The sequence below is a fragment of the Gymnoscopelus braueri genome, assembly GCF_963280865.1.
Source record: "Gymnoscopelus braueri genome assembly, chromosome: 4".
In the NCBI taxonomy this organism is placed as follows: Eukaryota; Metazoa; Chordata; class Actinopteri; order Myctophiformes; family Myctophidae; genus Gymnoscopelus; species Gymnoscopelus braueri.
Genome location: NC_137605.1, coordinates 19111372 through 19135069, shown reverse-complemented (window position 1 = coordinate 19135069; position 23698 = coordinate 19111372). Strand labels below are relative to the sequence as shown.

General features: G+C 41.1%; 1 protein-coding gene across 3 annotated transcripts; it reads left to right on the top strand.

Annotated features, from left to right (window-relative positions):
- The first annotated feature begins 1205 nt into the window (after nucleotides 1-1205).
- On the top strand, nucleotides 1206-23698 carry pex5 (peroxisomal biogenesis factor 5). Of its 3 annotated transcripts, none has more exons than XM_080427658.1 (16): nucleotides 1206-1438; nucleotides 4184-4341; nucleotides 4536-4574; nucleotides 4764-4881; nucleotides 6557-6703; nucleotides 7130-7214; nucleotides 9137-9227; nucleotides 9627-9749; nucleotides 13181-13264; nucleotides 13592-13711; nucleotides 14572-14715; nucleotides 15618-15688; nucleotides 16824-17045; nucleotides 17836-18001; nucleotides 19984-20141; nucleotides 21416-23698. In XM_080427658.1, exons 2-16 carry the CDS (start codon nucleotides 4228-4230, stop codon nucleotides 21654-21656), a joined length of 1923 nt encoding a protein of 640 aa, XP_080283784.1. In that variant the 5' UTR covers nucleotides 1206-1438; nucleotides 4184-4227; the 3' UTR covers nucleotides 21657-23698. The 3 variants fall into 3 exon arrangements, with proteins under 3 accessions (XP_080283784.1, XP_080283783.1, XP_080283785.1); XM_080427657.1 differs by having other exon boundaries at nucleotides 1207-1431; XM_080427659.1 differs by lacking the exon at nucleotides 9627-9749 and having other exon boundaries at nucleotides 1207-1431.

Genomic DNA, 23698 nt, shown 5'->3' with positions numbered 1-23698 from the left:
ATGCTTTATTATGCATGAGTTCTTTCTCCTGATTAGATGACGTTTCAATATTCCTATACCTGAAAATGTATTCTGTTTACTAAAAACCAGGAGAGCTGGGGATTGGGGGGACCCCTGTTACTGAACAAACTCCTCTCTCTCTCTCTCTCTCTCTCTCTCTCTCTCTCTCTCTCTCCTTTTCTCTCTTTTCCTGCCACTTTCTGCTCCTCTCTTTCCCCCAATTTGTTCTTTTCCTTCCCTCTCCCCTTCTCTCTCTCTCTCTCTCTCTCTCTCTCTCTCTCTCTCTCTCTCTCTGAGAGAGCGAGCAATAACATGTAATGAAAAACATTGTTTCAACGTGGTTAAATAGTGTCTCTACATCAAATGACAAACTAAACGGTACTTGGTCGGTCACTCTCAGAGAGAGAGAGAGAGAGAGAGAGAGAGAGAGAGAGAGAGAGAGAGAGAGAGAGAGAGAGAGAGAGAGCAATAACACTAATAAAACAATCCTTTAAAAGTGGACTGGAAAAAATGCTTCATACTAGAAAATATGTTTTTATGTAATGAAAAACATTGATGTTACGTGTTTAGATAGTGTCTCTACATCAATGACAAACTAAAAGGTCACTTGGACTTTGCATTATTGCCCAACATCTGAAGTCCTGTTTGTCTCTCACTCTCTACATAATTTTCAAGGTTACTTTAGTTGTGTTGATTATGGTCACTAGCGAGTCGTTTTGTGTACAGTTGTTACATTGTTACAAACCAGCTACTTTATACATAATGATATTAGTGTACCTATATGGATTAGATTAAGATTTCGCTCCGTTCTTGCTGTCAGATGTTACACTGAACCTCATAACTTATCAAATAGTGTGACTCCAGTGGGCGCTGTTGGCGTGATCGATAGAGAAGATGCTTTACATGTACCCCATCAACTATTACATTTTATTTTAGATAGACTAGAATTGTTATTTTAGATTCATTTGTCAGAAACCAATAAGCATGGTTAGGCTTTTGCAACCTGGTCTGAATGGAACATTTGTCACCAAGTTCAAGTTGCTGTTTCTTTTAGTTTTGTCACCAAGGTACCTTCCAGTGAAGCGCGAATGTGACGATGTCGAACAACTGCGACCTCTGGGAATCAGTATTCGATAGGTCACCGATTCAGGTATAACACCCAGAAATGCAACAAGCGTGATGCTTTTCCTACGCAAACCCCGTCTGAGAATAGGAAACCACTGTACGCTTCAGAACGAGTATTCGGTGATTTTTAGTGGGTCATGGGGGAAGGAGGTAAATAAAGAGACACGCTGCTAAAAAATACACAGGGAGATAGCTTTAGAAGTGTGTTTTTCTTGGAAGTCCGACACTTTGGCGGTTGCGACAACTTTGCCTCTGAATAATACGAGCATTAAAGCAGACAAAGAGGAGAAGAAGACCTCAGGAGAGGTAGGTGGTGAGATGAACATCATGCTTCTGCTACATTACATAGAAGAATGCAGTACAGTTAGCATAGCTAACAGTTAGCTCTCTCTACCATACAGGGTGCTGTCTGGAAGAGCACCTTTGTCGTGTCTCATGTGAATTCGCTTCCATTTTTACTTTGCTATCTTGTGAAGTTTAACAGTGTGTTATTGCCTAAGAACATAGGCGTAAGTTCATAACCCTGTCCACTCTGTCAACAACACTTGCAGCAAAGCTAACGCTGTAGTTGTTTTCCAGACCTGGGGCAAAGCAATAGCTGTCTGTAGCCTTGGATCAAGACTATCATAGGTGTATTTTATCGATTTTGACATTTGTATACATATAAAAATGTCAAAATCGATAAAATACACCTATGATAGTCTTGATCCAAGGCTAAGCTGTCTGTATGTTCAGTCTTCTTCTTTCTTGTCCCCATAGGGTTGTCCCCTCGTCAGTCACTTTAATATTCTACTTTCTGACAGCAGTCAGTCACAACCTGTCAGACAGAGCCCGACAAGTAGCTAAGCTTAGGCCTGCCTATGATGATGAAAAAATGATTGTCTTAATTGGTATATGATTGATTTAGTTGACTAAAATTGTAACATAGTTCTTGGGACATGTTGGACAGACAAATAGTAAACACACACTCACACACACACACACACACACACACACACACACACACACACACACACACACACACACACACACACAATCACACACACAGAGATACTTTATACCACCTTTTACCATTGGCAGTGTGTTGGATAGGTTGGGGCGTACAGTAGGTGAGGCAAGTGTCAATGTCTACATTAACTGCAGTAGTGTGTATTAATATATAATATTTGTCTAATCCTCTTTGTGCGTACCTAATCCTATAGCAGCTGTTGGTTTCAATGAAAAAAAGCTTATCTAAATTTATAGACCATCCTTAGACATATCCCTAGAATGGCTGTGATATTGCATACATTTCATGAAATGACATTTCATGAAATGTAAGTAACTAAGTACATTTTATTTATTAAGCACCTTTCCAAACAATATTACAAAGTGCTGTACAATGGAACACAATATAAACAAGATTAAAACAAGTTAAAAACAAGGTAATAACAAGGTAATATCACAGCCATTCTAGGGCTACCCTAGACAAAGAGTGTGAAAGAAAAACAGTCTGATCACTGATCACCTGTAAAATGAAACACCTCATAATTGGCTAGAGTGTTTAATTTTTTTTGTATTATAGTCTATTGCCACTAAGCGTGTACAGTGCGGTCAATGACAGGAGCTTAGGTTTCTGCTTTATGGAAATTGTCATCACTTTCGGGCACAGAGAGGGTAGCGAGGCAGAGCTGTTATTGTGTCTGCTGTCCTAGATATACAGACAGTATGCACTGAAGGTCGACTGTGTGAACAGTAGCGTTCACCCTCTGTAGATTAAGTGCATGCCACCTCTCATAGAGTTGATCATCAACTACTAAACCACCAGGTGAGTGAACTAATGAGGGAAGTGCCAAACTCAGCATTTTTGTAGTATACATTATTTGTATGTTGACATAATAATAGTTGTGTGTGTGGGGGTGAGTGGGGGGGGTTATACAGTACTGCATGTGTATGTACCGTAGGTCTGCCTGCAACTATAGATTACTTTCTTTGGGATTATTTTATTGATTACCTTTATCTATATATCGATGAATCGATTAACCAATTAAGCCGTATTTCATACTTTGTGGCACAATGGTGTCGTGCAAAAATACTGAAAATAGCAAAGCACACACACACTCACAAAGCTTTGCATTGCGATGCATTGTGAGCTTGTAGATCTGCTATTTTCAGTATTTTCTTAATTTGTTTCCTTTTTTTAAAAACTTTTTGCCTATTATGACATGTCCAAAATTGGGATAGATTATTAATCTATTTTATTATATTTTCGGTTATTGATAATTGTTTTGAATCTATTAAGTCTGTCAGTTCGATTAATTGTTGTACCCCTAGTGTACTGTATCTAAGGTTCTGCCCTGTGTTCTGCCCTATCCTGATCACACGGATACAAACTAATGGATATCGGATCCTAATTCTAGTTTTCTAGCTGTGCCAGCCTAAGCTTGGAAATGGTGAGGAACACACACGTTATGGGAGCGTGGAGTTGGTTGTGTGTGACATGTCAGCCAGGCCAGGGGCATAATGGTTATGGCACTGCAGGGGAGAGTTTGCTTTGCTCGGCCTGTCAGCCTTAAATAGACCACCATATCTCTCAGCAGCATTCTACAGCTCTGATTATGGCTCTTGTTGACTCTTGTTTATGCCAGTGAGTGAGAAGGGATAAACATTCTCTAGTGGTGATGTTTTGGTTTTCCAATTCTTTTCAAAGGAGTAGACATAAAACCTTTTCTTGAGAGCGTGTGATTTGCCAAACTGAGTGTTAACAAAATATAGTCATTGATTGGTGCAGAGATGATTGTGTCTGCAGTTGAGTTCAGGTTTGCGTTCCCACCTCCCACTTCGGAAACAAAGTGATGGACATGTTATCTGGAGGGCTGGTCTTGAATTGCTTTCCTTTTCAGCTGTACCTACTGCTATCTCAGACTGTGACTAATATGAATGACTTGGTGCTAATTCATTTATGATATCCTTGATATTTTTTAGATGTAACATTTGTTTGTTTACTTTAGATGGTTCAATCTGGTGAAGTCCTCTTCAGCCAAAACAAAACTAAAGCCTTTGTCCATTTCCTCCTCAGCTGTAAGGTGGCCTGATTGGGGTTTGCCTCTTCCTGGTGTTGCCATGGCGATGCGGGAGTTGGTGGAGGCAGAATGTGGGGGAGCCAATCCCCTCATGAAGTTGACCGGTCACATGACCCAGGAGGGAGGGGCATGGAGGCACCGGTCCACACCCACAGTAAGTAATTGGAATGCATTCATTAACATAATATGGAATACAGAATTTATCTGAATATAGCCTTGTTCTTCATATGCTATTGAAATTGATGAACAGACTTGATAAACCGATAACTGTTGATCTATGAAATTTGCTCTTTGATAATAAAGATCGTCTGGTCCTAATATTACCTTTTTTCCTCTCTTTTCCTTAAGCATGCCCCCACACCCATTGAAATAGCAACTGAAGAAGAGGTTAGTGTTCATTGCAGCACAGTCTGTGTATATGTGTGTGTTGTTTGTTCTTTGTGACAATGTATTCAGTCGATGATGGAAGTTATTTCTGTGGAATCACAAAAGTGTGACTACCGCTGCAAGAGATGTTGTGCTCCATCAATATCCATCTAGATTGTTTTATGGCGGGTTTGCGTTGTCTCTTTTCAGTTGGTGAATGAGTTCCTGCAGGCCCCTGCACGGCCCCCACACACCTTTGACATGGGCCAGCTCCTAGAGGAGATGCAGCAGATCGACCAGCAGAACTACAGACAGGCTCCACAGAGAGGTTCACTTATGTATTTTACTGTACTGCCTGGGGCTGTAAAGCCTGGTGTGGTTTCTCTTTCCTTTCATCATTCCTTCCTTTCCATACATTTCCCCCAACTATTTCTCCCATTTAAAGGCCCAGTCTGAAGCTAGGGTTCAAGTGGTTAAAGAGGTTGATTTTAGATGGAAGATATGTTATCTGGATGCTTTCTAACCCCATCATAAATCATAAATGTTTGGTAATGTTTTACCAGCATTACCAACATAAACAAAGCTACAATATTAGATCCCCTAAAATACTAGGGGATGACACCAACTGCTTGGTACAGAATCAGAGAGTTGTGATTTGTTAGATTCAAGATGGGGATATATCCAACCAGCATAGCACCCTACACAACCCATTCATTATCTGTGTAATATGCTGACAAGGTCAAAGGAACCTTCCCAGACTCTGGATGCAGTCTTCTTTTTTTCTTTTTTCTTTTCTTGGGGGGGGGGGGGGGCTAACAAAATACAGCACATACAGTAAAACATTTTATTGATATTTTCAGGGCTTAGATAGACAGGAAAAAGGGAGAGAGAGACGGGGAGTGACACGCAGCAAAGGGCTCGGGAATCGAATTTGCGTTTGGTTACCTTACAACCTATACTGTATGTGGTATGCGCCTTAACCACTAGTGCTCCACATACAGTTTTCTTTGTCTGTAATGTTAGTACTTCTGTCAAGAGCTGAGTGAGAGAAAACAAATGTCTGCACTGGAATTTGTTTTATTTTTGATGGTAGGGATTTGTCTCACTGATTGGGACTTTACCCTCCTCAGCTCTGATTGTTATTTAATCTGATAAACTCATAAAGGGCTCATTAGAGCTGCAAAATTGATTGTGCATTTACTTAATTTCCACAATTTGATTTCTCATATCATTTAAATCCGTTGGCAATTCACAATCGCTTAGTAACTGGAGTCATCATCTGCACTTAACACATTCATGCACTCACCACAATACATGACTTCATACATATCTCATACTAAGGACCACAATGGAAACAAGCTGTCAGCGTTTTTGTGTTATCCTGTTGATTATGGTGGGTCAGATGTATATTATTATGGCATATGTTTTTTCATGATCAACAAAGATATCAATCAATCAATCAATCAATCAATCTCCAAATGTCAACAGCAGTGCAATGATGACCTTGGTCGGTGCTCTCATTCAGTGTCACTTTGACTATCATGGTACAAAGGTATCTCCAGGTCACTGTAGACAAAGTTGCAGACCTCCCAAAATAAGCTTGTGAGGTTACTTCTAAAATTGAACCCCAGGTCTCATCTTACCTCCGCCCACTTCAGTAGCCTGGGATGGCTTAGAGTGGAGGAGAGAGTATCTCACCTCTCACTGTGTCTGGTCTTCAGGATCCTTGATGCTTCTGTTCCCAAATACTTGCTTAATTACCTTCCCAGAGTGAGGGATGCTCACAGGTACTCAACCAGGGGAAGTTCATATGATTTTGTTCCCCCCAATCTCAAGGTGGACCACAATGGATTTTTTTTAAACTGCCAATAAAGTCTTCTATCTATCTAATCTAAGCCATAGGATGAACATTGTGTATTATTCTGTCATATTCTGAAAGTTTAGGTTTGATTTCGACCTTTGACTGTTGGTGTCTTATGGCATTGTCTCATTCTATCTAACAGCTCCAGGTGTGGCAGCGTTGGCTCTGTCTGGCGACTGGACGGCTGAGTTCGTAGCAGGTGCTGACTCTGCCTCCTCGACGGGTCTGACCGGGCTCGGTGACACAGCCGACGCAGACTGGACAAGGGAGTTTATCGCTGAGGCTGCAGGTAGCTTTGGGTTGCATACGGAGATGAGGCTATCATCTCTTTCTGTTCACTGTCTTTCATTGTCTCTTTGTCTTCCTCTCTTTTCATTTTTCATCCTGTTTCTCAGATTCTCTCTCACTCACTCACACACACACACACACACACACACACACACACACACACACACACACACACACACACACACACACACACACACACAGAGCAAGTTATTTCAATATAATTTATTTTAAGCACGATCTATCCCCTGGGGGAAGATTGCACACTCACTTCAACCAGCTAGGCTGGTTAAAGTGGTTTAAAGACGGCATACATGTTCATGCAATTTTGGAATGGAAATGTGATGGTATACTGTAAGTGCTCCACACGTATCAATTGGCCCTAGCTTTTGACGAGGTGGGATACGCGGGTGTCTTTCTGTGTTCTTAGATCCTGGGCGCTGGGCAGAGGAGTATCTGGAGCAATCGGAGGAGAAGCTGTGGCTGGGAGACCTGGGAGAAAAGGACCATGAGTGGTGAGATTCAATATTCTGTACTTTAATGCCATATGAACTAATAGGTATGGTGCTGTGTGCATTGGCTCCCTCTCTCTCTCTCTCGTGCGTGTAACAGGCAGACAGGCACAAATAGTTTAGTGTCCATTATTCATAAGCCTGTTTGCCTGGTGTAGAAATCTTCCCTGGAGCCTGCTGGTCCTAGGCCTTGAGGCTGCAATACAGTTTGCCAGACAGTGGCTGGCTCTTTAATAATCTGATGCTCTGGGCTGTCACATGTCACACATGCCAAGTGGTGACGCAGTCCAGGATGCTCTCGGTTGTGCCTCTGTAGAAGGCCCATAGGATCTTGGGCCCCATGCCAAATTCCTTCAGCCGTCTGAGGTGAAAGAGGCTTTTGCTTTGCTTTGCCCATACTCTGCACCATCTTGCAGTCAACTGAGACATTTGGTAGGGAAGACACATTTATAAACACACCATAAAATCCATCAGTGAATAAGTAAACACTAAAGAAAACAAAACGAGTCCATCCAGTATAACCACAGAGAGGGAGCCATGGGAACAGACCAAGGGATATGAAGCAGAATCTTTATCTGGTACGACTGCAAAGAGAGAGAAGGCCATAGATGTGTGGGTGCAGGAGAGAGGACTGAAAGGAAGAGAAGAATTGAGATGGAGCATGCACTGCCAGAAAAAGCTCTTGAGACCTTAAGCATGCTCTCGTTGAATTGATGCTTTTGTCGAGGCGCTGTTCTGTGTCTGCAGATGCGATGGTCTTATCTGACAGTGCTAATCACCGCCGGTCACACAGCCACAGAGGAGCTCCATCATGATACTCGATGAATAGGAAATGAAAGAAAGTGCTTGAAATGCTGACGCTCAAATGTCTGTTTTTTTTGCAAGGTCGTGACATTTCATTCCCACTGAAAGCACAGATTGTGATGCGATGAAGTATTCACTTGCATGCATAATGGTGCACTTAATGGATATTTTAGAACCTGTTTAAGCTGAATCGTTTGTATCAGCTCCACCTTACACACATAACAGAAGAGAAGTCAACCACCACAATGTCCTATATACTGTATATAACATGACACTACTACTGCATTCATGCAGTGATGAAGGCCGACTAGGCCAAAACGTTACTGCTGCTCATTTGCAGCTCATCCAGAACGCCACTGCCTGCCTCCTCACTGGTTAAAAAGAAGCGGGATCACATTACGTACTGTTCTGGCCTCCCTTCATTGGATTCCGGTCCACTTTAGAATCGATTTTAAGTTTTTAATGTTTGTTTTTAAAGCTAGAAATGGGCCTTTCCTCGCAGATCTTCTTCAAGACTACACTCCATCTAGAGCTCTAAGGTCGGCCGACCAGCTGCTGCTGGTTGTGCCCATGACCAGGTTAAAGACCAAAGGTAATCGAGCCTTTGCTGCGGCTGCCCCGAGGTATAGCCTGCCGCTTAACATTAGACTCCCAGTCTATAAACACTTTCAAATCATTACTGAAGACATACTTCTTTTCTCTGGCCTTTGAGCACAGCTGAAACTGGCACCCCACCTCACTGTTTGTGTATTTTAACTTCTTGTATTTAATTTGCTGTATCAATGTGTTGTATATTTCGCTGTGTTACTGTTGTTCTCTTGCTGTGCTGTATAGCACTTCGGTCATTTTAAATGTGCTTTATAAAGAAATTTAAAAATGTTGATTTGAGTTACCATGTCTTGTTTAATGGCCAAACTAAATGTATGCTGCGGGCTACCATACATCTTTGGATGTATTTTGAAGTACTGTATATGTATTAGGTATTAGCATCACAGTAAGAGCTTATTTCTGTGAAGGAGTGCCCACCTCCTCCACTGCAACAGAAGAGAAGTATTTCTGTCTGGTGGCATCCTTATATGACTTTGGTTTATGAATAACTCTGTCTTCCGTTGATCTGATAGGACTAAAGAGTATCAGCCAGGAGACGAGTTGAAGCAAACGGCCAATGAACTTGTGTCAAAGGTTGATGACCCCAAGTTACAGAACACTGAGGTGAGCTGTGTGTTTGTGTGTACTCGACTCCCTCTAACATATCTATGTGTCGTACCACTCTTAAAACATTTTGACTTATTTATCACCATACCCATCCCCCCAGTCTTGTCTGTTTTGAGGAGTGCTGTGAGAGTGTACTTGATGTTCATTTAGTAATTTGGCTGCCTTTCCTTGAGGTTTCCATCTCTGGCAGTTCTCTTTGGTAATTTGATATCCATTACACATCAAAGACGCGCCTCGCTACCTTATTATCTTTGTGTACTTTAGTGTACGTGTTATGTTATGTTAATGACCTCAGTGTAAATGTCCCCTGGTGATAGTAATGGCCATTGTGTTATTGTCATTATTCTTTTGTTTGTTTTTGTATTTATTTATTTTTTTCCCCCCGCTGTTGTGTAGTTCCTGCGGTTCATTAGGCAGATTGGCGAGGGCAGTGTGACAGTGGAAAACAGTGCAGACAAACAGCTCACAGATAAAGCTCAGGCCACGGAGGCTCAGAACTGGGTGTCCAACCTCAACCAGGTACGAGACAGCTTCCCAACAAGCATGGGCGGCAAGCCATTTAACCACGTGAACCCTAGTGCCCTATTCTAAGCATGTCACATTAGTCGAGCATTCGGCAAAAATAGGCAAACGTTCAGCAAAGATAGCTGATATATAAGCACACAACGCTGTGAGCTTGTAGATCAGCTATTTCCGGCAAAGATATTTGATAGAGGGGAAAAAGGGAGGGGCCCAAATACAGACCCCTGGAAGACAACGGTCAAAGAAGTATCTAGGGCAGGGGTCTTCAACAGGGGGTCCGGGACCCCTAGGGGGTCCTCAGAGCTACTACAGGGGGTCCGCCAAATCTTTGTGTGATAATTCTTTTTTTTACCTCAACCACTTGAACCCTAGCATCCCCTTTTCTGAGGAGAACTTTAACCAAAAATAGCCGATCTACAAGCTCTCAACGCCTCGCGCTGCGAGGCGTTGAGAGCTTGTAGATCGGCTATTTTTGGCAAAGGCTATAGGTGTAGAGGTAAAAAAGGGCAGACTAAGTGAAAAATTTAATCTGAAATACAATTTTATACAATATAGAGTAGGGGGTCCCTGGTTTATCTCTCTCTCAGCTAGGGGGTCCTTGGCCTGAAAAGGTTGAAGACCCCTGATGTAGGGTTTAAGTGGTTAATACTACAAGGCAGATATGAGTAAATTAACATATTCTTAATAACAATATGTTTTTAATAGGGCTGTGAATCGTCAGCTATCTCACGATTCCATTCGATTCCGATTTGGGGTCACGATTCCGTTTTTTTTTTTCAAAACGATTCTCGATTCAAAAACGACTTTTTCGATTCAAAAACTTTTTTTTCGATTCAAAACGATTGTCAATTCAAAACGATTCTCGATTTAAAATGATTCTCGATTCAAAACATAGGATTTCAGGATCTACTCCAGTCTGCTGGCATGAGAGCAGAGTACATTTACGTAGCTTTTATACCGTAATTTCCAGACTATAAAGCGCACCTGAATATAAGCCGCACCAGCCAAATGTAGGGAAAAAAACAAATGTGTACATATACAAGCCGCACTGGACTAATAAGCCGCAGGTGTCATATCCATAGATTTAGAAGGTCCCCTAGTGGCCGTTAGCTGTAAAATCCATTCAAAGCATGGGGGAAAAGTAGCGGCTTATAGTCCGGAAATTACGGTAATTGTAATCGTTTTATGCACTGATATTAATGTAAACACACAAAGGTAAATCCAAGATCAAAAAATATATATATTAAAAAATAAAAATAAACGTTTTTCCCACACCCCTAGTTTTTAATACATTAAAAGATGCAGCTAAAAAACAGGCACTAGAACAGATACTGTGCAGACAGACACAGAAAGACAGACATGACGCAACAGAGAAACACAATACTTTGACAGGATTCAGGTAAAAAGTCAATAAAGTGGCCATTTATTATTGAAGAGGACAGGGGAAATTCTGACATAACGCTTTGCAGCAACTTCTGTGTCTCGAGAACTCTCAAAGGCTCCGGAAATGCCTAAATAAAATAGGGTGTCCCTCCCTATAAGAAAATCAATTGCAAAACGTTTTTGTAAACAATGATCAAAAACAGGAGTAAACTGGGCAAAGCATTTATGAAATAATATACAGTAAACAAAAAAACAACTTATACAATCTCATAATGAATGAAAGAAATACATGAATCAATAAGTAAAGACCACTGAAATGGATTACAACATCCCAGTGATTTGGAATGGTACTAACCACTTACCACTGAGCATGGGATAGCTGCAAATGGGAATTCACTGCTGTGGATTCAATCTGGTTTCACTTTCCCACCACCGATGCCACTAATATACGCCTAGTGACTCACTGCCCCAGTGTCTGATGCTGTGTAATATAACCACAAAAGCAACCGCTAGCTTGTAATATAACCTTCCTTACAGCTGCACATTGCAGACAGAGATTATCCAGTGAAGAATGGATTCTTGTGAATAGGAAATCTTGTCCTTTTTATATATATTCATAATATTAATATTTCATATGCCTCCTAGATGCCCTTATTCCTCATGACATAACTAGGATCAGGATGAATCACCTAATCTACACTTTTCCCATTTAGGACTCCCTCACAAATGAGATGTTACATCTCAAAGGGCTATCCTTTCAATAGATTGTGAAAATTCTGAAATTATATTGAGGAAGACCATTTCCCACAGCACAGCATTCGCATTGAATTCACTGAATTGACGCCCAATACTGTTTCCGCTGAGTCTCTGTTGATAGCTGTGGCTCTTTATGCACCTAGTGCTGTCCTCTAACTGTGACATCTAATCCCCCCCGCTTCCCGTTTGCCTTTGAACCCGTTCCCTCAATTAACACCTGCCATCCATCTACTCCGGATTGCAACAACTCCTTCCCCTTCCAATGAACCCTTCACCAATCACTCCACTCGCTTCCTTAAAACCTCGCCCCTTGCTCCTCTGCTGCCAACCCACCCTGGCTTCACCCCATCCCGCTTAACCCTCCTAGTTCCTGGAGGAGACTGGGGGAGGGAGTCTTCCCTTGGAAAGCCAGCAGAGGTGTTCGACTGTTGAAAAAGCTAAGGCTAAACAGGCTGAGCGGTGGGCCAAAGTCTTCGGGCAGGTAGGACCACCACTGGTGTCATGACGATGTCATAGTCAGCCTTGTGGCAGTTCCATGGCAGTGCCAAGGGGTGTGGCATTTGAACTCGATGTTGGGTTCACGATTGTAAGTGCAGGGGTTTGTTGTGGCTTCTAATTACAGCTTATTACTGTAACCTCTATTGTGCCCAGTACTTCTGGGCACATCTTCTGGCAATCTGTGTGGTAATGTACTGTAGTATTTTCTGAGATGCAGTCAGCTGCTGTGAAGTTTGCTGCTGTTTGTAAATGTATTGTACATATTATATAAGAAAAATAAAGTGTCATATTGGAAGCTTAGGGTTAATAATAGAATGGGATATGAGTAAATATGGAGTAAGGATGTTAAGATATTAATGGACTGATTTTTAGGGAATAGATGAAAGAGTGGGAGAAAGGGTGTGGTTCTCTGTTTGTTCGGCTTCTCTTTCCTTCCCCTCCATCCTTTTTCCATCTATTTCTTTGCTTGTTTTCCATTCTGAAACTCAGCCTATTATGCTGTTGACGCATACTGGACACCAGTAACACTGTGTATAATTGCTAATTATGTTTTAATAATTATTTTACATAATTTATATTTTGTAGGGATTTGTTTCTCTTAAAATGCTCACTGCCAAAATCAGCAACAACCAAAGAAAGCTAACAGAATCATTTTGTTGCATAAATCATTTAGACTAATTATATTTAAGAATAGCTCATTCGTATTAACGTAATAACGCAATTAATATCGAGCAAGTTACGGGTATGTAATTTTAGCCATTATAGTGCAGCTCTGTGTTTTTCCCGTCAAGGTGTCAGAGGAGTCAGCTGAGGCCTGGGTAGACGAGTTTGCCACTTCAGGACCAGACTTCCAACAGGCCAAAGCTGCAGTGGAGGTGAGACTAAAACCCAATGCAAATTCAAACAAAGCTTAGATTAGATTCAGTTTTAATTGCATATATGATTAGCTATGGTATGTTTGTACCAGCCATCTAGAACAGGGTTTATCTGCCTGTCTGTAAGTATGTATCCAGTGTACTGTATGTCTCTCCCCTCACCACACTTTTATACTTATAGGTGAAGTATTTATAAAGATCGATATTGCGATTTGGCCAAATGAGACCTAGATCGTCACCACACAAGTCGACCACACCATAAAAGAAAACAATATTGGAAATGAATTTGGTTATATGATCAAAGTGGCATTTATGTGTTTGATCCAGAGTGACGTGGACTTCTGGGAGAAGCTACAGCAGGAATGGGAGGAGATGGCCAAGAGAGACGCAGAGAGTCACCCCTGGCTGTCTGACTTTGACCAGCTACTCACCACTTCCTATGACAAGGTACAGTACCTATCCTCACTGCCAAACAGATGTGTGTGTGTGTGTGTGTGTGTGTGTGTGTGTGTGTGTGTGTGTGTGTGTGTGTGTGTGTGTGTGTGTGTGTGTGTGTGTGTGTGTGTGTGTGTGTGTGTGTGTGTGTGTGTGTGTGTGTGTGTGTGTGTGTGTGTGTGTGTGTGTGTGTGTGTGTGTGTGGTGGTATGTGTGTGCATGATCACATCTCTGATTTCACACAGTACTCGGTCACAGTTCAAGTTTAAGGCTTTATTGTTCCAAAAAAAGGGGGGTTTGCTTTGCATGAGGACATGATCACCCAATATAGGCTAGGATATAAATGTCTTGAAAAAGATAGATATATTGCTCATAATTAATATGTAATGTCAGTATCAGCAAATTGTTACCTACAACCAGTAAGACTTGCATTTTGGTCATAGCAAAAGCACTCGTTCTTTTCTGTTGTCTTCCTTCATTCAGTGAAATATTTGGGTGCCTTGGTAACTAGTTGCAAATGGCTCTTCCTTGCACTTATAATGCTGTGGTAAACCACCTTCATCTGGCATAATGTGCTCTCCATGCACTGTTTAACCAATTGTTGAAAGTACCTCAACGCTGCATGTCTTGTCATCATGCACTTACCCGCTGACCATGCATGGAACTGAACGCCTTTGGCACTATGTAGCGCCCTGAAACCACAGCTCCAGTCAAGTAGTTGATGCATTTAATAATAATGAAAAGACATTTAATGGAATATGAAATGAACTAAACCTGGCTATGATTTGTATTTGTATATATTCAAGTAGTGACTGACTATGATAGACCAATTTAAAAATGAATCGGCTCCATGTCTCTTGTATTTGTTCCAGGGGTACCAGTTTGAAGAGGACAACCCTTACCTGTCCCACCAAGATCCCCTGGCGGAGGGCCTTAAAAAGATGGAGGAAGGGGACATCCCTGGTGCCGTGAGGCTCTTTGAGAGTGCCGTACAGAAAGAACCAGAAAACCAGCTGGTGAGGCACTTTGGGCTTTGGTTTACTTCATGCTACATGCTCTCCTCTCTTTGCATAGGAGCAAATGTCACGTCAAACTCCATTTATTTTAAGTTTCCTATAGCTTTAACCTATAGCTTTAAGCATTTATCAGGTTGCTGACTGCTTTAACCCATTAAGACCTGAGGCCGATTCTACCAATGCCTTCTAAATCAGTAGTTCTCAAACTTCTTAGTGCCAAGGACCACCAAATGTACAGTATTTGGCTGTGGACCACCATCTGTAAATATTTTTGTCAGGGACCCCCAGAAGAGAAGATTTGTGTTAAAATATTCAAAAGAATGTTTTCTATTTTTTCAAATGCTTTCAAGATAATAATTATTTTTTCTCCAAAAATAGCAGATGTAAAAGCTTCGAGCTTGTATATGTGCTATTTTTGAGAACCACTGTTCTGAAAAACGTATGTTGCTATATGCTCAAATCGAAAATGACGGATGCTTTCCCGGTTTTAATGGGTTAAAGATGGTTGATCTCCATCCTGCTTCTCTGAATGCTTTCTCTTCATAATCAGTATAAATTATACAGAAACAAAACCTTCTCGTTTGTGTCATATTTTATGGCATCTTCAAATAAAGGGTGCGAGCACGACTCCCAACTCTTTTCAACAATACTAAACTTTCTTACCGGGTGCACGGTCGGGAAAAGTAACTTTACAATAAATCTCAGTAAGAGAATACCAGCACTCACGGAACAGTCCTTTTAAGGCACTTTTATTTATATATATATTTTAAGCATGGTAGTATGCTGCACAGCAACGTACACGTTTCGGCGTTAAGCCTTCATCAGCGTTGTGTGATATTTTATGGCATGTCTCAGAACAATCAATTGTGTGCTGACGTTCTTCTCTTTTTATTGGATTTCAGGCATGGCAATATCTGGGAACCTGTCAAGCAGAGAATGAGCAAGAATTTGCTGCCATCAGTGCCCTCCGAAGGTATGGACACAGAATTGCTAAAAAGCAAAAAATGGGTATAAAGAAGAAACTTAAATAAAGGAAAAAGTCTTTAGCCTCACCTGGAATACAGACAAATCGATATGCAATATGTGATACACTTGAAACCCATTAAAAGCCACTTACATAAGTAAGGCATCCAAGCCTACTGATGGCGTTTAAAGTATTAGATGTTCAGGAGGAGAACTGCATTTTATGTGGAGAATTAGACTTAATGCATTTTGAATAAAGCTATTGATAAACTTCTTGTTACCACCGCGCTCCGACTCCTCTGGTGCGATATCCTCTTAGACCAATAACATTTATAAAAGTGATGGGTCACACTCAGAATGACAAGAGTGAGTTAACTGCATGTCTTTACAATGAAGGACAAACGTTTCGGCTGACGAAGGCTGGATAGCCGAAACGTCTGTCAGAAGAACATTTTGTGACCCATTTTAGAGACCCGTCGCCACTGGTTGAGAAACACAGCTGCCTACATTGCCGCAAATACTGTACCCTCTAGTGGGCATGATTTTCAGCTGCAGCACATTGACCATCTGCAGCACAATCAAGATCGGGGGTTCCCAAAACCTTCCATGCCAAGGCCCCGAAATTAAGGAAAGAAAGAAAAAAGTCAAAATAGCCAATATCCAAGCTCACGACGCATCGCATCATGCTGCGCTGCAAGCTTGTAGATCTCCTATTTGACTAATTTTAAGATTTTTTGAAAAAGCTAAGGCTTAACAAAATAGGGATGCCAGGTTGAAAGTGGTTAAACTGGCACAATAATCTAATAATGTGAACTTGAATTTAAATTCAATATTAAAAAAATAATAATAATCCCCTTAATTTTCCCCTCAATTGCCACCCCCCCCTGGTTGCATTGGCCCCCACTTTGAAAACCAGTTATCTAGATATCTAGATAGCTTTCTTTCTGGTGTGGATTCATCATCATGAACGGCTTCTTTTTATTTGCCGACATGATGGCTTATCAATCACAGTTGTAATAAATAAAGTTGCATTTACCCATGTGGGTAATCGTAAACATAGGCTAATGAATACAGAAGCCTATTATATTGTGTGAAGTGGGTGTCTGAGTATTCTTACATTTGTCTTGTCTCTCTGCCTCTGTTAGATGTATAGAACTGAAGAATGACAACTTGACTGCTCTGATGGCGCTGGCTGTCAGCTTCACCAATGAATCACTGCACAGGCAGGCCTGTGAGACTCTCCGTGACTGGCTGAGGCACAATCCCAAATACCGCCCTGTTCTGGAGCAGAGCGAACGTGAACGGGAGAAGGATGGTGCCAGAGAGAGGGAGAAGGAGCGAGAAAGATTTGGATCGCTGCTTCCAGAGTGAGTACAATAGAAGAGAAACTATTTTGTCCTAATGTTCCTTTAATTTCATGGTGGTAGAACAAAAAACTAACTAGATACAATAGATTCATTATCAAATGGATGTATTCTACAAATTCTAGATAATAATTACAAAAATGGATGCTGGTAGGATGTTGGGAAAAGCCTCACTCTGCTTTGTTGAAATTGTAATTTAATTTCTCAACTTGACCAAAACTATTACTGACATCATTATCCAAAAAATATTTAAAGTTGAGGAACTGAATAAAATATAATTGTAACCCATTTGTATGGTAGATTATGTTAATACAATATAACTAGCACATCTGCAGGTTTTGGAAGTGGTCTCTCTACTCTCCCATTGAGAAATGTAGACCAGGTGGCAGGTAGGACACCTACTGGTTGGCAAGTAGTACTGCATATAGCTCATAAGCACCATATCTCCCATGGCCAAGAAGTGCTTCTGTCTTGGAAGTGGTAGAATTGACCCGAGTTAAAATCCTGGGTAGGACATGAAACTTACAGATTGCAGCTCTAACCACATGAACCCCAGCATGCCTATTCCGGGGGTAACATTTGCCAAAGATGGCAGATCTACAAGCCCAAAACGCGACTTGTTGCGATGCGTTTTGAGCTGGTAGATCTGCTATTTTTGGTGAAGAGATTTGGTATTGACAGAACAAAGCGGTCCGAGTACAGTTCTAACTCAAGTCTGTTTCTCTAAGAATAGAGGGGGTTCAAGTGGTTGAAATCATGAACCCTTTCATCCCTCTCACTCGTTCTTTCTCAGGTCATTGTTTACTGAGGTCCAGTCTCTGTTCCTGAGTGCGGCTAATGCTGATCCGGCACGGGTGGACCCACAACTGCAATGTGGCTTGGGGGTCCTCTTCAACCTGAGTGGAGAGTATGACAAGGCCGTGGACTGTTTCACCGCTGCCCTCTCTGTCACGCCACAGGTTGGAACGGTCCCCAATACAGCAATAATACTTAGCCTCGTTCCCAGCCTTTTCTCATCTCTGAGGAGAAAAGCCTGGTCACAACCTAATGCAGAGAATGTCTGTAGGACGGGACAGCTGTCATATGTATTTCCCATGAAAACTGTCTTTTTCGAACAAGCCTCAACGTAACTTCCTTGGGCAGTACTTACGCCAAATTACAGTACTTTTGTTTAGACACTCAATAGTCTCGCCGAGCCTGAATAATACCCAAAAGGGAATTCTGCACTGTGTTTATGTGTACCAGAACAAAGTAGTTAGGGGGCACACGGCACAGCCAAATACTATTGTTGGCAGCATAGAGGTAGAGAGAGGTATTACAGCATTTCTACAGGGTTACTGACTACTACAGTATGTACTGACATACAATGTCTTTCAAAGTAGTATACATGTATATACACAGGGTTCCTACACAAGTATGGAAAAGTATGGAATTCGATTTTAGTCATTTCCAGGTCTGGATAAGTATGAAATGAGAAAAAAGTGTATAGAAAAATAATTATGTTTCCAGACTATTGACCAAATCCACACATCCCCCACCAAATTAGTTGAAAGAAAATGTGGCAATATCTCTGAATTGTGTGTATATATATATATACATACATAGCATCACAAATAACATTCTTTAGTTAAGCAGTGTAGTTATTAGAAAATGTTAACTATCTTTTCTTCATACGGAAACCATAATTGTTTGGCTGCCTTCATCGTCATGTCCATGGACACAGTTAATAAATGAGGCTTCACAGACGGCGGAACATTTAATTATTTTTTGTTGACTCATTTTCGGTTGTTGATTCATGGGGAGAACAATAATATATCGTTTTTCCAATCTATTAAGGGGAAATAATGAGTAGGTAGGACCGTTTCAGTTAGTTTACTTTACTTTATAAATAGCCAATGTAGCAAAGTTAGTGGACTTTAGTTCTCTTTTCTAGTTCACTGGTGAATTGTACATGAAACATCACTTATGTTACTGTAGGGATTCAGGTATACAGTTGAAGTTTACGTGACAAAAACTCAATAACATTGCACAATCTAATATTGCCTGGATTTGTTGTTAACCAATTTCAACATGCCGTCCTCATTTTGGGCATGACATTGTAGGCAAAAAAAATAAAAAAATTATTAGCCTATCTACAATGTGTCCCATTGTGGCGTGTTGTGATCTTGTACATTGGCTATTTTCACCACCATCGCACGGCTAAGGCAGTGGTTAAGTGGTTAATTGATTTCTATGAGATACAGTACGTAGCCACAATCTTCTTGAAATTATTTGGCAACATTAGAATAACCTATATACTGTAGAAAGAATGGAAGATAAATTAGCGGTTGGGTTTTAAAAGCATTTATTTAAGTATCTAGCTATTTGTACTAGGATGTCAAATATGGTGTGACAAATCTACAGAGAATTCTGGAAATTTTAGTCTGGAAAAGTATGGAATTTTAAAATGGAAAATGTGCAGGAACCCTATTATACACAGGCACGAACTGACCATGCAGTCTTATGCAAAAGTTAAAATGTAATTTAGCATGTTATTTAGACAGATACCAGGTTCATTTTTTGACCTGGCATCCTATAGTTTCAATGTACAGATTATTTATTTTTTGATATTATACTGTTTAGACTGATGCTAGGTTCTTGGTTTACCTATGATCCTAGATTACTGAGGCACTATACTGTCTATATACATTTAATGTATGCGTTTACCTTGCTTACTATAAGTCGCTCTGGATAAAGAGTGTCTGCTAAATGCCTAAATTGTAAATTACATTTCTTTGTTAATATAAAAGTTGTAATGGCACTCACTGGCCACACTTTATGGGATTATTGCTGTTGGAGTGCAGCTCTGTACTAACTTGCTACATCTGGGTCAAATTTTCCCTATGCACAACATAAGCTGTCAATTTCTGAATTCCCTCTCTCTTTTCCCTTTCACTGTCAGGACTACCTTCTGTGGAATAAGCTGGGTGCCACACTGGCCAATGGGAGCCGCTCGGAGGAGGCAGTAGCCGCCTACAGGAGAGCATTGGAACTGCAGCCAGGGTTCATCCGCAGTCGCTACAACCTAGGAATCAGCTGTGTCAACCTAGGAGCACACAGGTGAGGGAGACACGTTAATGTTGAGAGGTATAGTGTTAGCGGGATAACCCTCAACATCAGCCAGAATATGTTGTAGTTTCAAGTGATCTTGAACTCTGGTAGAACATTGATTTGTATAGCTACCTAGGCATGATATAATATCATATCATGTCCACATATGTCCACATATTAGTTTATTCTCGTATTTATTTTACTGGATGTGTTTACGTATGTCTGTAGACAGATTTTGTCACAGAGATAGCGTCACAACCGTGTAACATGCAGTAAAGAAACTTTACAGGTGTGTCAGAAAAACACTCGAATGTCTTGTTTTCAACATTCACTTCTACCAAATTGTTTTCACCGCAATTGAAATAAAGTCGGACTTGAGCCTTATGACCTGATAAGACTTGACTCTCCCTGATAAAAACTAAAAGAAATGACCAAAAAGAAGTCTACAGCAAATCAACTCTTACTTTTTCTGAATGTTACATTATATCATTCCCTCTGTAACAGGGCCCGGCAGGCCTGTAGGCAGAGGAGAACTACTGTGTTCTGTTCTCGCCTTCCTATAGTATTATGGTACGGCCTTTTGTGCCCCTGAGCAAGGTGGCGCAGTAGATGAAAGGGAATAGTAATTCAAAACTGAACACAGACACTGCAATCTGTCAGTGCTAGCACGGAGGACATCACAGCAGGTAGAGAATCACTGCACCCACATTTGCTGGGCAGACTAGGTTATACATTTTTGGTTGTATTTAGGCTAATTGAATACCTGACTTTACATTACTGACCTATATGTTAAAACTCTGTCCCAGATCTGGTATAGAATTAATCTTCTTCGCTCACGGAACACAGGCACACAAAGATTATTGACAATATTTGGATTTTATTACAGTATCATGGCCAGATAGCTAATTTATAAAACTCAAGGTTCCACCAAAGTTCAACATCCCTTTAATTTCAACAGTCTAAACAATGCCATGCAGTTAAGGCTCTGGTCACATACCGGTTTTAGGTTTCATTCTTGGCGTATGTTGATGTCATGCTGCTTTTAACTTTGTTTGGAAAAGCGCTATACAAATAAATTCATTGTCATCATCATGTCACTGAGCAAATTTTCATGACACATATTCCTGGACCTGATTCTATTTGGTTACAAAATGAATGTGACTTGCTGCCCGTTAACTGAATCATCCAGCAGATTCAAACTGAAATTTGGTCATCACAAATTAAATGAACCCAACAGGATTACATCCCTGCTCATCCTGCCTTCTCCTCCCCACTCTCTACAGGGAGGCTGTGGAGCACTTCCTCGAGGCCTTATCCCTCCAGCGCCAGGCTTCAGGGGACGGCGACACGCGGGGGCTCGGAGGTGCCGCGGCAACCATGATGTCAGACAACATCTGGTCCACCCTGCGCATGGCCCTGAGCATGATGGGCGAGAGCTCTCTGTATACGGCCGCCGACCGCCGTGACCTGGATACGCTGCTGGCTTACTTCTGCCAGAGGGAGGTGGAGGGCGGGTCAGATTGAAGTATGGGCGGGGCTGAGGCCAGGGCCAGGAGAGGGCTGATACCATGCGAGTGCTTTCTGTCAGGAACAAAGTGTTTGGCTGAGGTGGAGGAGAAGTGAGTAAGGAGGACAGGAGGAACAGGGATAGAGATATAGAGAGATGCCGTACAAGGTGTCTCGGAGTGGATGGAACTGGAATAGGTGACAATAAGGGAGGGAGGTATAGTGAGTAGGACACTGAATCATCCAATAAACAGAGGGAATGGATCATGTACTCTCACTGGGTCTCTTTGCGTGCATACAATATTCCAGTTACTGTCAATAATCAGGTAAAGGTAATAGTTTGACTAAAGGTCAACTTCCCTCAATAGCCTGTGTTCACATGGATTTATGTGATAGCTGGGTTAGAGAAGAATGTGAAAGATCTTTGGTGTGTTAACCAGGTTATGTCCATCCTAATTATGACCTTACTTTTGTTACGATATGATCAGGCTAACGGGTGTACGCGATAATTGCTATAGTCTGCCTTAATGGGTTTAAGATCAGATTAGCATGCCTGTAAGTGTACCCGGTGTTACCAAATGGACTGTATCATGGACTCATACTGACATACAGTGAAGGGACAGTTCACCCATACATCTGAACTGTATCTCCTCTCAGACTTTATCTGAATTTATTCTCCTAGTAAGATTTTCTGTAGAGTTTACTGTTGGCAAAGACGGTTTATAGTTTGGAGGATATGTGTGAGATTATGCGCAGACTAAATGAAGTGTTTTCTGGTGAAATGCTCCTTTAAGTGACTCATATCCAATACGAGAGTATTATTCTCTCTGGAGAGATGCCACCAGCAGCAGTAATGGTTAATTTATACTTTCTTGTACGACCGATGTTGTTCACAAAAAATAACTGATGATCAATCAGAAAAAAAACGCAAAAGGTTGGAAATCAGTTATGTTCGGGCGAGCAACACGGTCGTACGACAAAGTATAAATTGGGCTCAAGTCTCACTGTGATGGCTGTACACACAAACATAACCAGTCTATTTCAAAATAGTTTTGCAGGTTTCTCTTCTAATTTCCTCCCCTTGCACTGAACTGATCAAAACAGAATGGGCTTAATGAAAGGTAACGTCCATTGATTATGATTTCAAGTCTTTTGTAAAATAAAAAAGATGAAGGATGATGCTGGAGTGTCCTTGTGACTTGAAATTGTATTTAGTAACCTGTGAAAGGGACAGTTTTGTTATAGAACCCATTGCTTTCACAGCCCTTGTTACTGATGGCTGGTAAGTACCATTCTAAACTTTACACACATTTGTAGATTTTTCAAGGTACGATATTACCGCTGTGCTTAGGAGTACTACATTTGAAGGGTTTCATTCCAAAATGGTAGATATCCATACCGTACAAAAAGGTTAATCAGTAGCCAATTGAAATCATGCAGTGGATATTTGCCTCTAAAATGCATATTTTGCATGCACAGGTCTTAAGTCAGCTATATCTTTGAATAGTACCATAGTAAATTTTACCACGACGCTAGCATGACTGTTGTAACCACAGTTATCACATTGTTCCAATGCCAGGTATCTGTGTTAATGAAACTCTTCATTTTATAAATAGTGTTCTAAAAAGTTAGTGGGATTAAGGCTGGGCCAGGTTCACACTACATTCTGTATCCAATCCACCAGTTGGAAGGGCTGAACTGTCTGCTTGTTTGTCTTTCTCTCTCCCCCCCCCCCCCCCCCCCAATAATAATCAGATAATAGTCGGCATGATGGACTGAAAACCAGCAGGGCTGCTGCCGTTACTAGTGGCATTTTGTGTGTGGAGGATCCAGTTTGGGACATAGTATGATGATCATTGTAATAGGTTTTCCAGGCTCCTCCGCTCTCTTGCTTTTTTCAATGCTTCTTGTTGTAAGACAATTTGCTTCATTGTAAAATAATGCTATCTGCCATATTGTGTATTGTAACATAATTATTGCACTATTACTGTTTTCAAAACTAGTTAACCTAATTGTAATGTTTAATATAATATTCAGCAATAAAGCTCTGATTCCACATG